The sequence below is a fragment of the Symphalangus syndactylus genome, chromosome 11 (assembly GCF_028878055.3).
Source record: "Symphalangus syndactylus isolate Jambi chromosome 11, NHGRI_mSymSyn1-v2.1_pri, whole genome shotgun sequence".
In the NCBI taxonomy this organism is placed as follows: Eukaryota; Metazoa; Chordata; class Mammalia; order Primates; family Hylobatidae; genus Symphalangus; species Symphalangus syndactylus.
In genome coordinates, this window is record NC_072433.2 from 58,788,255 (window position 1) to 58,801,790 (window position 13,536).

At 42.5% G+C, this 13,536-nt stretch overlaps 1 protein-coding gene across 9 annotated transcripts in view; it reads left to right on the plus strand.

Moving 5' to 3' along the window:
- The window catches only part of ARHGAP17 (Rho GTPase activating protein 17), a 96,437-nt gene that overhangs the window by 24,839 nt on the left and 58,062 nt on the right, over positions 1–13,536 (plus strand). For all 9 annotated transcript variants that reach the window (XR_008660929.2, XM_055297736.2, XM_055297739.2 and 6 more), the window contains one exon: positions 11,924–11,963. Coding sequence is in view for 7 of the 9 variants with exons in the window: in XM_055297736.2 (XP_055153711.1) it covers positions 11,924–11,963 (40 nt within the window). In the remaining 2 variants the exon portion in view is untranslated. The remainder of the gene's footprint in view (positions 1–11,923; positions 11,964–13,536) is intronic.

Consider the following 13,536-nt stretch of genomic DNA (forward strand, 5'->3'; position numbering starts at 1 on the left):
TCCTCCTTGCAGCAGTTCTCAGTGTTCTCTTTGCTTGGGAATTGCCTGGGGAGCTAAAAAACAACAACAACAAAAAAACAAAAAACGAGGCCCCACCTCCAGAGGTTCTAATTCATTTGTTTTAGGTTGGGGTCCAGGCATCAGTATTATTATTTTTGACAACCTGATGAGGGGTGTGTGTGTATGTGTGTGTATTTGTGTTTTGTGGGGGACATGGTCTCACTCTGTTGCCCAGGCCGGAGTGCAGTGGTATGATCGTGGCTCACTGCATTCTCTACTTCGCAGGCTCGAATGACCCTCCTACCTAAGCTTCCTAAGTAGCTGGACTACAAGTGCTCACCACCATGCCCAGCTAATTAAAAAAAAAATATATATATATATATATATATTTTTTTTTTTTTTTTGAGACAAGATCTTGCTTTGATGCCCAGGCTGGAGTGCAGTGGTATGATGGTGGCTCACTGAAGTCTTGACCTCCTGAGCTCAAATAATCCTCCCATTTCAACCTCCCGAGTAGCTGGGACTACAGGTGTGCACCACCATGCCTGGCTACGTTTTTTATTTTTTGTATAGATGGGGGTGTCCCTATGTTGCCCAGGCTGGTCTTGAACTCTTGGACTCAGGTGATTCTCCCACTTTGGCCTCCCAGAGTGCTGGGATTACAGGCATGAGCCACTGTGCCTGGCCTTTGAGGTATATTTTGTAGATCATAAAATTTATCCATTTTCCCCTTTTATCTTTAGTTGGCTGCAATGTTTGTACATATTTATGGGATATAGAGTGATATTCTGCTATGTTTACAATGTGTAATGATCAAATCAGCATAATTATCATATCCATCACCTTGAACGTTTGTGCCTGTATTGTGAACATTCAAAATCCTCTTCTAGATTTTTGAAAATATACACTAAATTATTGTTAGTCATATTCACCCTATAGTGCTATAGAATACTAGAACTTATTCCTCCCATCTAGCTATAATTATTTATTCCTATCCGTTAACCTCTCCCTATCTCTCCTCCACCCTATGCTTCCCAGCCTCTAATAACCACAATTCTACTCTCTACTTTTATGAGGTTATTTTTTTTTGGCTCCCACATATGAATGAGAACATGTGGTATATATCTTTCTGTGTCTGACATATTTCAAAAAAGTCTCATTTTAAGTATACAACTCAATGATTTGTAGTAAATTTACAGAGCTGTGTAACCATCACCACAACCCAATTGTAGAACGTTTTTGTCACCCCAAATAAGAGCCTTCGTACTCCTTTACAGTTAATCCCCATTCCCCCCACCTCCAAAGCCAACCACTCATCTACTTTCTGCCTCTATAGATTCCCATTTTCTGGCCATTTCATGTAAGTGGCATCACCTGTATTATTTTCAGAGCCTCCAGGACTGTCATGTGTAGCTCTGGTTAAGAACCACTGTTACCTCCTAGATCTTTTTCCACTATTTTTTTTTTTTTTTTTTACTATTTTTCTGAGTGGCTCAGAAAACTCAGTAGGCCCCTGCCAGGGCTGTCTCTTAGATAATCTGTGAGCTAAATGAGTCCTTGTAAGTTGGACTGAGAACTTAATGATCATTTACAACCTGTTTTTATGGGGATGAGCTTGTCGAAGTCCAAATGTGCTGACCTAGTTTGGAAGGGAGCCTGCACAACCTGTCTTCAGACGCTGTGCACCTCCCCAGCAGCCATCAGTCACAGCACTGAGTCAGAGCCGAGGTGTGGAGGGAGCCCCTGACATTGTGTGGCCTGGCCTTGGGCACTTTTGCTTTAGACTTTTTGTGTGGCTTTTCAGCTCCTCCTAGCCCCTGGCTGCCTCACCAGAGCAGTAAACCGGACTTCTCCTGAGCTCCTTTCCCTTAGGCAGTAGCTCTATGTCGATGTACTGTCTGCATTGCAATATTTTGCAAAATATTTCTCACATATTTTTGCCTGCTTAAATGAATTTTAAAATCTCAAACTCAGCTGCCTCCAGGTCCAAGCAGGTACCATGAGTGACTGGAACAGGCTGGGGAATGAGGCACTTGGAATGCCTGAGAGGCCGTTGAGGTGGTTGGTGGCAGAAGGGAGATTTCTTTCAGATTTTGCTATAAGCAAGAATTGGTGGTGGAGCTTTGAGACAGGCCACGTGGTTAGAGCAGGGATAGCAAATAGATTCCATTTCATGTGCCAGAGGGGAAAAAGCCAACTGACTGAACAAAACGCTGCGTGGGGAAGCTTACATGTGCAGGAAAACGATAAACCTCAATTCAATTTAGGGTAAAATGTAACTGTTCATCTTAGTCACTGGAATTCAAATAATATTATCAAGATTAAGTTAAGATTGAGAAGGCTTTTATTGTCATTTAAAGTAAAAATTAAATGTTATAACCCTGTGCTAGAGAAGTTGTAAATACGTGGGCAAAATACCATCATTTGGGGAAATAATTCAGAGTATAGAACTATTAGATCTATTTTTCCCACGTCATTGCCAAAATATTTTCTGTTGAATCATTTCCCCCCGATAAGTATCCTTTTTCTTTTCAGTGTTAGGCATGGGAACAATTTTTTCCCAATAACATCCCTTTAGAGTTCTTGAACTCTCTTACGGCTTTTAAACTGCTTTGTGGCAGGTATAACAAATTGCTTCATTTTTAAAGTTTCAGAGAGTCGTTTATTTTAAAAATCCAATTAAGTAGATTTTAGATTCCTTCCCAGGAATCTAAGACGACAGCTAATCTAATGAGATAAAACAGTAAAAACTCATTCATTAGTCCTCCAGCTCACTATGAAATCAAATTATTGCATCCAAACTGGGCTCAGAGGCTCAGGTGGATTTTGTAAACACTTGTAACGGGAGATGACAGTGTTGCACAAAATCAGATTCCCAGCAGAATGAAATCCACTGCCTGGCCCTGGGTGGGCTCTGTAATTTCACTGTGAATACAAATCACATTGCATGCAGTAATGTTTATGTTGTTATCCTACATAAAATATTCAGATCCTTGGTAGATTAGTCACAGTCTGTCTTATTTATCAAAAATGCATCAGATATTTCCTGGTAACTAGCATTGAAAATGAGTTCATTAAAAATTCTCTCCATGTCCCATTTCGTTTTTTCATTTTGATTGACGTATCAGTCAGTGTGCAAGTGTAAAAGCCAGCAGAACAGTGATCTCTCATGTGAATTTGTAAACCGAAAACCAATAGCCCTGTGAGCCCAGGGGCAGTGGGAGCCATTGATGTTTGATGTTAGTGTTGGCACCTCGGCCACATATTTGCCATCCTTGGGTGGGGGGTGCCCTTGGTGGTAGAAAGATGAGCCCCTGCTCTCAAGGCCCCAGAATGGCTGAAAGGATTGAAAAGGAGCAATTTGGCAAAGTCTTGAAAAGCCAGCGTCTCTCAACCTCTGAAATGCAAGTTGGGAAAGCGCAGAAATCCCCCTTCTGAGTAAGAAGAATTTGGATTTGGGAAGTGATTAAAAAGGATTGAAGTTTCATGGGAAAATGGACTTCACTTGTACATAGATCAGGGGTCAGCAAACTGGTCTGTGGGCTAAATGCGGCTGCTGCAGGCTCAGAATGGTTTTGGCATTTTTAAATAGTTGAAAAACATTAAAAGAGGAACAGTAGTTCATGACGTATGATAATTAGGCAAAATTCACATTTCATTGTCCATAAATAAAGGTTTATTGGGGCACAGCCAGGTCTGTTCATTTATACAATGTCTGTGGCAGCTTTTGTGCTTCAGTGGCAAGCTGAGTCATTACATAGAGACAGTATGGTCTGCAAACCTGAAATGTTTATTGTTGCTGAACTCTTGGGTAGAGAACTGTGTTTATTTAGATCTTGTCCTGAAATATGTTTATCAGTAGAGACCAGAAAGCAAACAGTGATTAAAATACTTCAGTGTTTTTGAGGAGGTGAGTGGATGGAGGTGCATAGGTGCAGGAGGGACATAACTTCTGATTTCTTCCTGTCACCAGTGTCACCAGCACTGGACTGTGCCTCCGCATTTGGACTGAATTATCAGAGGCAGCCACCCCTGTTCGTTTTGGCAGCTGCTGCTTGCCTATGAGGCAGAATGTCGAGGAAGAGAAAATACACCTCCAGCCCAGCCTCACCCATCCTCAAAGTGATTCTAAAAAGTTAGCTACCAAGGTTTGCACCACATCCTGCAAGAGTTACTGATAGAGACCTGGGGTTGGCCAGCGTTTTCTGTAAATGGCTGGATAGCAAATATTTTGAGCTCTGCAGGTCATACGGTGATGTCTTTCGCAACAACTCAGTTCTGCTGTTGAAGCTCAAAAGCAGCCATAGATAGCACACAAACACATGAGCCTGGCTGTGTTCCAGTGAAACTTCTGTAATACACTGAAATGTGAATTTCATAAAATTTTCATGTGTTACCAAATACTATTATTTTGATTTTTTCCAATCATTTTAAAATAACCACTCTTCTGAGCTTTCTGGACATAAAAAATGGGCGGTGAGCTAGATTGAGCCTGCGGGTATAGTTTGCTGACCCCTGGTTTAGATAAACTAAGTGTAGGCCTTGCTAGTCAGGCCCTCTGGGTTTGAATCCCACAATCCCAGTTATTAGTGCTGGGGTCCTAGGCAAGTTACCTTTCAAGACCTCACTTTCCTTATATGTAAAATGGAGGAAATAGTGGTTCCTACCCAATAGGATTGATGTGAGAATTAGAATAGATGTAAGTGCCAGCCCAGTGTCTGGGGCATAGAAAGCACCCAGCAAATATGGCTGCTACTGTTGTTGGCTATTACGAAGGCTCAAGTAGATCCCTATAGCCTTGGAGGAATCGTTTGTGATGTGGAGGTTTGACGGTCTTGAGCTGTCTTCAGTCCATAGTTCAATTAGATTGAATATGAGGCTGGAGGGTGTGGTGGTGCTGCCTTGCTTTTGTGCAGTTAAGTAGAACATGGTATATCCACAGAATAGGTTAATGTACAGGCATAAAAAAGGAGGTGGTAGAGTTGTACAACTATGTTCTGACGTGTAAAAATGCCCCTCGTGTCTCCGTCTGCCTGTGTGCATCTGTGTGTGTGTATGGGTGTGCATGTATGTGTGTGTACGTATGTGCATGTATGTGTGTCCTTTGAAATCAGCACTTCTCAGCCTTGGCACTGTTGACATTTGGACCTGAAGTAGGCAGAATAATGCTCTGCCGTCCCCAAACATGTCCAGGTCCCTATCTCCAGAATCTCTGAATGTTTTAGATTACATGGCAAAGGGGGACTAAGTTTGGAGATGGAATTAAAATTTCTAATCAGCAGAAAGGGAGATTAGCCTGGACTAGCCAGGTGGGCCCAGTGTAATCACAGAGGTCCTTAGCAGTGGAAGAGGGAGGTCGCAGAGTCAGAGGAAGATGTGACTGTGGCAGAGAGGCCCATAGTGAACCGTACCGGCTTTGACAGCGCAGGAGGAGGACAAGGAATGTAGCAGACTCAAGAGGCTGGAAAGGGCGAGGAAGCAGATGCTCTCCTCGCGTGTCCAGGAAGGCATTCAGCCCTGCTGCCACCTTGATTGTAGCCCAGGGAGACCTGGTCGGAAGTGCTGAACTCAAGAAGTGTGATATAATATACTTGTGTTGTTCAAGCCACTGAGTTTGTGGTGATTTGTTACAGCAGCAATAGGAAACAAATTCAGGGCTGGATCATTCCTTGTTCATAATTCTTTATATTATTTAGTGTGTGTGTGGGGGGGTTGCATTTAGGATAGTCAGTAGCATCCTGGCCTCTAGCCTACAGAGATACCAGTAGCATCTCCCATCATGACAACCACAAATGTCCCCAGAGATTGCCAGATGTCCTCTGGGGACACAGTCACCTCCAGTTGAGAAGCACTAGTTTAAATTTAGAAAACAAATTGGGAAGGATATATAAGAAATTTGTAACAGTACCCTTTGGGATATGGGATTGGAGAAATGGCTTTCACTCCTCTTTTAACATAAAATTTTTAAAACTGGATTTCGCCTCCCCCCACCCCCGTAGACATTTTTTTTTTTTTTTTTTGGTTTTCAACTGTGTTTTTTTTTTTTCCCATTTTATAAAAAGATTAACCTTGAAAGGTAATATCACATTTCAATTTTAGTCATTATGGATTTTACTGTGGAAGGGAGTTCTATACACCTATGGCTGCTTTTCAACCTAGTTTTATTGGATTTTGTTTGACATTGTAAATGTCCTTTTTCCCAAAGATGTGATAGACATCCATTCATTCATTCAGTGTGTATTTCTTTTTTTTTTTTCTTTTTTCTGAGACGGAGTCTCGCTCTGTCGCCCAGGCTGGAGTGCAGTGGCGCAATCTCGGCTCACTGCAAGCTCCGCCTCCCAGGTTCACGCCATTCTCCTGCCTCAGCCTCCCGAGTAGCTGGGACAACAGGCGCCTGCCACTGTGCCTGGCTAATTTTTTTTGTATTTTTAGTAGAGACGGGGTTTCACCGTGGTCTCAATCTCCTGACCTCGTGATCCGCCCGCCTTGGCCTCCCAAAGTGCTGGGATTACAGGCGTGAGCCACCGCGCCCGGCGTCAGTGTGTGTTTCTTAAGTGGCAGGTGCTGAGCTTGCCGCTGGGGAGAATTGATGACTTTAGAGCTCTCTCTCTGCCCTCGTGGAACCTGCTGTCTAGCAGGGAGGAGGACAGTAGTGCTCATTGCTTGGAAGACCACAGCCTGCATCGATTGTGGGGACTTGAGCATTTGTGTCCATGGTGTGGGAGTCCCTGGCTCCCATGGTACATGTTTTATGAAGGAAACTACCAGAAATCCATGATTAGAGATGGAAAATGTCAGACCAATTGGAAATTTTCCTTTGACTCTCACCTGGTCTGAGCATTTTCTGTCTTTTTGGTACAGTGAACTACTCCAGATTGAAAACATTTCTGTTTTCTCCTTGCCTGGCAAGTGAGCTCAGTGAAACATCCTATTAGCCACACTGCAGGGTTGGACATTGCCACACCAGGTCAAGGGAAAGTGACCCTATCAAGGCCTGGGCAGCACTGCTGCTTTGAGAATTACGAGGAGAAAATCTGTGCTTTACCAAAAAGTAAATTAAAGATCCTGCCTGGTATAAGCCTTGCTTGAGTGACTAGTGAAATTGCAGAATAGCTTCATAGGAAAAAACAAACCCCAGAGTAAAATGGTGAGTGGGAAGTTCCTTCCTGATTCGTATTGTTTTTCCAGTTGCAGACAGGAAACATTCAAGTGTGTTTTCAAGCCCAGAACGTTGGACACAAAGAAGGCTCTGACAAAGCAGAAAAAACCCATATACAAAAAGTTTAGGAACATGGAGCAAAATGTCTGATTCCAAACAATCTAGGCTGGGCGCAGTGGCTCACGCCTAGCACTTTGGGAGGTGGAGGCGGGAGGATGGCTTGAGCTCAGGAGTTTGAGACCACCCTGGGCAATGTAGTGAGAATCCATCTCTATAAAAAATATTTTAAAAATTATCTGAGCATGATGGTGCACATCCCTCGTCCCAGCTACTTGGAAGGCTGAGGTGGGAGGATAGCTTGAGCCTAGTAGTTCGAGGCTGCTGTGAGCTGTGATCAGGCCACTGCACTCAGCATGGGAGGTAGAGCAAAACTTTGTCTAAAAAAAAAAAAAAAAAAAAAATCTGGCCGCATGCAGTGGCTCATGCCTGTAATCCCAGCACTCTGGGAGACGAAGGCAGCCAGATCGCTTGAGCTCAGGAATTTGAGACCAGCCTGGCCAACATGGTGAAACCCTGTCTCTACTAAAAATACAAAAATTAGCTGAGCGTGGTGTATGCCTGTAGTCTCAGCTACCTGGTAGGCTGAGGTGGGAGTATCACTAGAGCCCAGGAAGCAGAGATTGCAGTGATCTGAGATTGTGGCACTGCACTCCAGCCTGGGTGACAGAACAAGACCTTGTCTCAAAAAAAAAAAATTATATGTGTATATATATATATATGATTTATCAAGTATTATTTTTTATGGTTGGATCACTTTGTCTACTGGTTTTTTTTTTTTTTTTTTTTTGTCTATAGATGTCTTGACGAATTCAGTCTCTTGCCCCCTGCCTTGCTTTAATGAATTACAAAAACTCAACCAAAGATAACACTTCTCAGTAAAAACCAGCACATTTCTGTGGCTTATGTACATAGCCTATTGAATGGCCTATTGAATGGGCACCTTGGCTGACAGTGGAATAATTGCTGGACTTTCCATATCTCTGGTAAATGTGAACACTGCAAAACAGTTCATGATAGGAAGCACCAAGGCTTGGACCAGTCACAGTGATGAGGGAGATCAGGTCATTTGGACCACATTATTGGAATAGATGGAGACAGTACCAAGTCCTGAAAATTAAGATGGAGAGCCCACAGGCCAGCAAAGAAATCTTTGTGTGAGGGAGCCATTCCAGTTTGTGTATTATACTCCATAGTCATGATTTGTCACTTAAAAGTAATTCTTCCCAATTATAGATCACTTTTAATAATCTCGGGGAACTCTAGTTGGGTTTTGGATTTTTTTCTACACATTTTTTTTTTCTTTTTTGAGACAGAGTCTTGCTGTGTTGCCCAGTCTGGAGTGCAGTGGCACGATCTTGGCTCACTGCAACCTCTGCCTCCCAGGTTCAAGCAATTCTTGTGCCTCAGCCTCCCAGGTAGCTGGGACTACAGGTGTGTGGTACCACATCTAGCTAATTTTTGTATTTTTAGTAGAGATGAGGTTTTGCCATGTTGACCAGGCTGGTCTTGAACTTCTGACCTCAAGTGATCCACCCACCTCAGCCTCCCAAAGTACTGGGATTATAGGCATGAGCCACCACCCCCAGCCTCTAAAATTGATTTTTTTTTTTTAAATCTAAGCCTGCAAATCTAGAATTGATTTTTTTAGTGTAATTTATATAGCCTCCACAAACACAGGAAACAAAGGGGAAATTTCTTTTTAAACAGTACATTAACATTTTCATATAATATATTCAATATAGTTTTCAGCCTCCAGACCTTTTCACGTAAAGTACCTGTAAAGCAGAGGGTCCAGTTAATTTGAAAAAAATGGCTGGAAATACACTGATTTTCTTTACATTTTGGATACTCTGAGGTATGTTTTCTGTTGTGCATTTGTAGAGCTTGACATTGGACCGATTCTTTAAGTTAGGCACACTTCACCCCTGGCCATATCAATCAAGCATGCTACTTAAAAATGTAAGTAACATGCTATTTTTAAAAAACCTCAAAATTGTGTATTCATGTAGTTTAAAAAGTCAAATAATATAGTAAAAGACTTACCACAAAATATGGTGGGTTCACTCCCTACTCTCTGAGATTTCCCAACTCCAGAAGCAACTACTTTGAAATATTAACAGTTTATTGTGACGTATATTCATATTCATAATTATAAGTAATATGTGTAAACTATCCTTTCGGTTATCAAATTAGTTATTGTCTGTTATCTTTCTGTTCTGATAAATGAGGGTTTAGGGCCCTTTCCATCTGCTTCTGCTCCCCCCATCCTTTCAATACAGTTATAATTTTTCATTATATTACTATTTGATATTTATATTATGTCCAATCAATTATTTGCAGCTGAGCATACTAGTACTATGACTATCTTCATGTTTCCAGTGGACTTTTTGTTTTCCTGAAGTTAATACTTGCCTCGTTTTTATGTTTGCTTTATTTTCTTTGTGGCTATTGCAGCACTGTGCTCATAACTGTTTAACAACTGTCAAGCTCCTGTTTGAATTGTTTGCGGTTGTTTATGTTTTTGATTTCAAGTACCAGTGTGAGGTTACTGAGCAAGGAGTTGGAAAAAGATGCACATGGTTGGTTGGTCTGAGCTGGCTCTAGCATACCCCTGAGCTATTACTAACTTTCCCACATCTGCTTATCGCCCACATTGGGATTGTAGAGCAAGTTCTTCTCTTCTTCTGTTATTTTTTAAAAAATAATTTGCTCTGAAAAAGGACATATTTGTTCTGATTCTCAGGCTGAATCTCTTTTTTTGAACTTGTGAAAATTTTAATAGGCCTTGAGACTTTTCTGTGTATACTCGTACTTACAGAAGGAAGTCATTTTAGAGTTGAGGTGGATTCTGTCAGAGGTGTACAGGGCCCTGTCCAGATTTGGGGGTTTTGGCTAGGGAAGAAAGGCAAAAGTTACCCATTCCCTGGTGGCATTTTGCTAAAGGAGGGATGAGGCATTGGCGAGAGGAATGGGGGCGTCTAATGGTGAAGCTATGACGATCTCATGCCAGGTGTGTTCTTGCTAGGCTGACTGTCAGGTTTCTTTTTGAGTCTGGTTCTTTGACCTCATGGTCAGCTGGGGCCCTGCTTCCCTTCCCTAACTGGTATGACTACCCGTGTTTGGCTCTTCAGCAATGCCTGGCACTGTGCATGCCAAGCAAGGTCTAGGGTGGCATATGTTGGCCTGCTGCTGGTGGAACCTTTTCATAGAGTTGAAAATTGGCTGCCTCTGGAAGCTGGGGCCTTGGCTTTGTCTCTAGGCCCTGATCCTCTGGCCCTGGGAGGTACTTGAGTCAGGTCAGCATTCCAGTTTCCTGCAGAAACTGGTGAGTGAGCCACCCTGTAGGCATCTCCAGGTTGACTGGGACAGTGCCATGATGACAAGTGTTAGAATCCCCCATGGCAATGCCCCGTTCTGGCTAACGTGCCATTGCCCTAAGTGTAGACTGGAGGAGCAGCGCGCTTCTTTCCCTTGCCCACAGTTGGCACTGCTCTGAGCTTAGCAGCATTTCGAGGTCATTCTAGGGGTCTCATTTACTTTCTGGCCCAAGAGCTTTTCCTGTTCTTGCATTGGTTCCTGGCCAAGATCATACAATCCCCGTTCTGAATTTCCGGTTCATTGACAGCCTTCCCCTGACTCCCTTCACTGTTCAGAGCTGAAACATACTTTTTCTTTCTCTTTTAAAAATTTCCTTCACGCCAGGTGCGGTGGCTCACACATGTAATCCCAGCACTTTGGGAGGCCAAGGTGAGCGGATTACTTGAGGTCAGGAATTCGGGACCAGCCTGACCAACATGGCAAAACCCTGTCTCTTCTAAAAATACAAAAATGAGCTGGGCGAAGTGGCACGCGCCTATAATTCCAGCTACTCGGGAGGCTGAGGCACGAGAATCACTTGAATCCAGGATGTGGAGGTTGCAGTGAGCCGAGATCACACCACTGCAGTCCAGTCTGGGCAACAGAGTGAGACTCTGTCTCAAATAATAATAATAATAATAATAAAAATAAAAATAAAAATTATTGTGGTCTGACAGTTGAGACTCCGCCAGCTCGGAATGCCCCCTTCTGATTGCTGGCCACGATGTTGGTTTAATGGAAGGGTCGATGAAATTAATAGTAGTTCAAAGCATAACAGAGAAAGTTGTGGAAACAGTTTCTTTTAAAAGTAAGGATGGAGAGGAAATTTGAAGGAGGAACTAATTGTTATTGTGTGTGATGGTCTAGGCTTGTATCTTTGCATAACGTTTCTGGTTGTGAACTGAAGTTTAAGCTTCTGTAGAATAGTGTTTTCTCAAAGCCTTGTCTGGAGACCTCCTGCAATGGAATTCTGAGCAAGGAGTGGCTGTTAAAAATGCAGGGTCTATTGAATTAGAATAGAATCTCCAGAGGGACCTGGGAAATGGCATTTTATATCAGCGCCTACTGCACTTGGTGATTCTGTGCCTGCTCAAGTTTGAGAACCACTACTCAGGATCATTTGTTCTTGTTTTGGGCTGCTATTCCCCACAAAGTTTTGCTTAGTTATTTTTCTTTGGTTTTGCTTAAATTGCTCTCTGATGTAAAAATTGGTAAACTGCCCCTGCCAATCCTTCTAAATTCATTTCTGCCTGTTTTGCTTTAAACTCCAGGCTAATGATTATTAAATCTTAGGAGTTGCCTTTCATTTTTGGATTTCTAACTATGAACTTTTAATTTTTCCCACAGAGCTGAGAAAACAGAAGTCCTCAGTGAAGATCTATTACAGGTAACAAAATATAGTCTCCTTTAAATGATCTGTTTAAAGGATGGAAAAAAATTCCTATGTGAGAATTGAGGCCTGTGGGCTTTTTTTTTTTTAACCAGAAACAGAATAAAATTAATTAGTGTGATTTTGAGCAGGAAAGAAAATCAGTTTTGTTGCATGATGATAAAAAGGGGATCTGAAACCCAGCTACCTGGGTTCGAATCTCAGGTCTGCGCCTGGTTAGCTTTGTGGCCTCAGGGATTTACTGAACTTCCCTGCGCCTCAGTTTCCATTTATCTAAACTGAGGGAAAGGCTTTATCCACCTCACAGGTTGTTAGGAGGGTTTAATGAGTTAAGCAGGAACAGCACTGGGAACGGAGCCTGGCACGTGGTAAGTGCTAGATATTAGTGATCTATTGTTATTATTACCGCCACTGCAAGCCACAGAGACTGTCTGTTTCTGACGTGAAACATCCCTTGATTTGCCCTGTGTTCTTCTGCCTCTTTTTTTCAGTCTCTGTTAGAGCAGTTGTGTGGCATTTCCCCAGGGAGCTGTGCCTCCCACGGGGGCAGAACCAGCATTTCTTTGCTGTTGATTCTTGAATACCTTGCACAGGGACTCAATAGACATGGGTCCTCTCAACGAATAGTAAATGAGCACCTTCTGTTTCTGTGAAAGATAACGTCCCAGACACTGGGAGAAATCAGTGCACAAAACAGATCAAGGCTTCTGCCCTTGTGGAGTTTACATTCTAGTGGAAATTGGAATCAAAATTAAATTATGGAATTTGTTTGTTCGTTTTTTGCTTTTCTCTGGTGGCAAATGAATGTGCATTAGTTTTCTAATGTTTGAAAATCTGGTCATTGCAAGATTTGGGGAAGGTAATGTGGAATCTGCTCCTAAATCTCCCCTTGCCTGCCAGCCCTGAGTCCTGGGGCTATGGGCTTGGATCTGAAGAAACGCTGCTCTTTTGAGAAAGAGGCACAAACCATCTCGATGCATAAAATGGTTTGGGGTCAAATGTATTCTGTTTTGAATTTGTTGATTTATCTTTAAAATAGAAAGCATCCCAAGGGGCCTGCTCTCATTCTTCATGAGTCATCAGAATACACATTTTTGGCATTCCTTTCTGTAAAAAGCAGCTCTCTTTGCCATAAACAGCCATATTCTAGCAATAGTATTTTGGGAAGTTGCTTATGATGTGTGGGTCCCCTAAGTCAGTGTTTCTTATTGCTGACTGTCCATTCTGCTTTAGAGGTTTATTTAAAACACACACACACACCCCAAACCCAATAAGGAATAATTTTGAAAACACAGATCTTGCAGTTAAATTGTGGAACATTTATTTTGCAGCTTCTGTCTGATGTACATTGTGTGGAAGGCTCTTGACATGAACTGGAGAGAGCTCTTTGGCATCTCTGGTTTTTTCCACTTGGCAGTGGGTCTGGGCCTGGATCATTCATTCCCATTTCTGCCTGGTCCAACCTGGTGCTTTTCTGGTGCTGTAGTGTGTAAACTGACTGGCGCCACTCAATGTGATAGCAAGGTGTAGCCAAGATCATCCCTTTTCCCTGCACGTAGATTCAGCCATG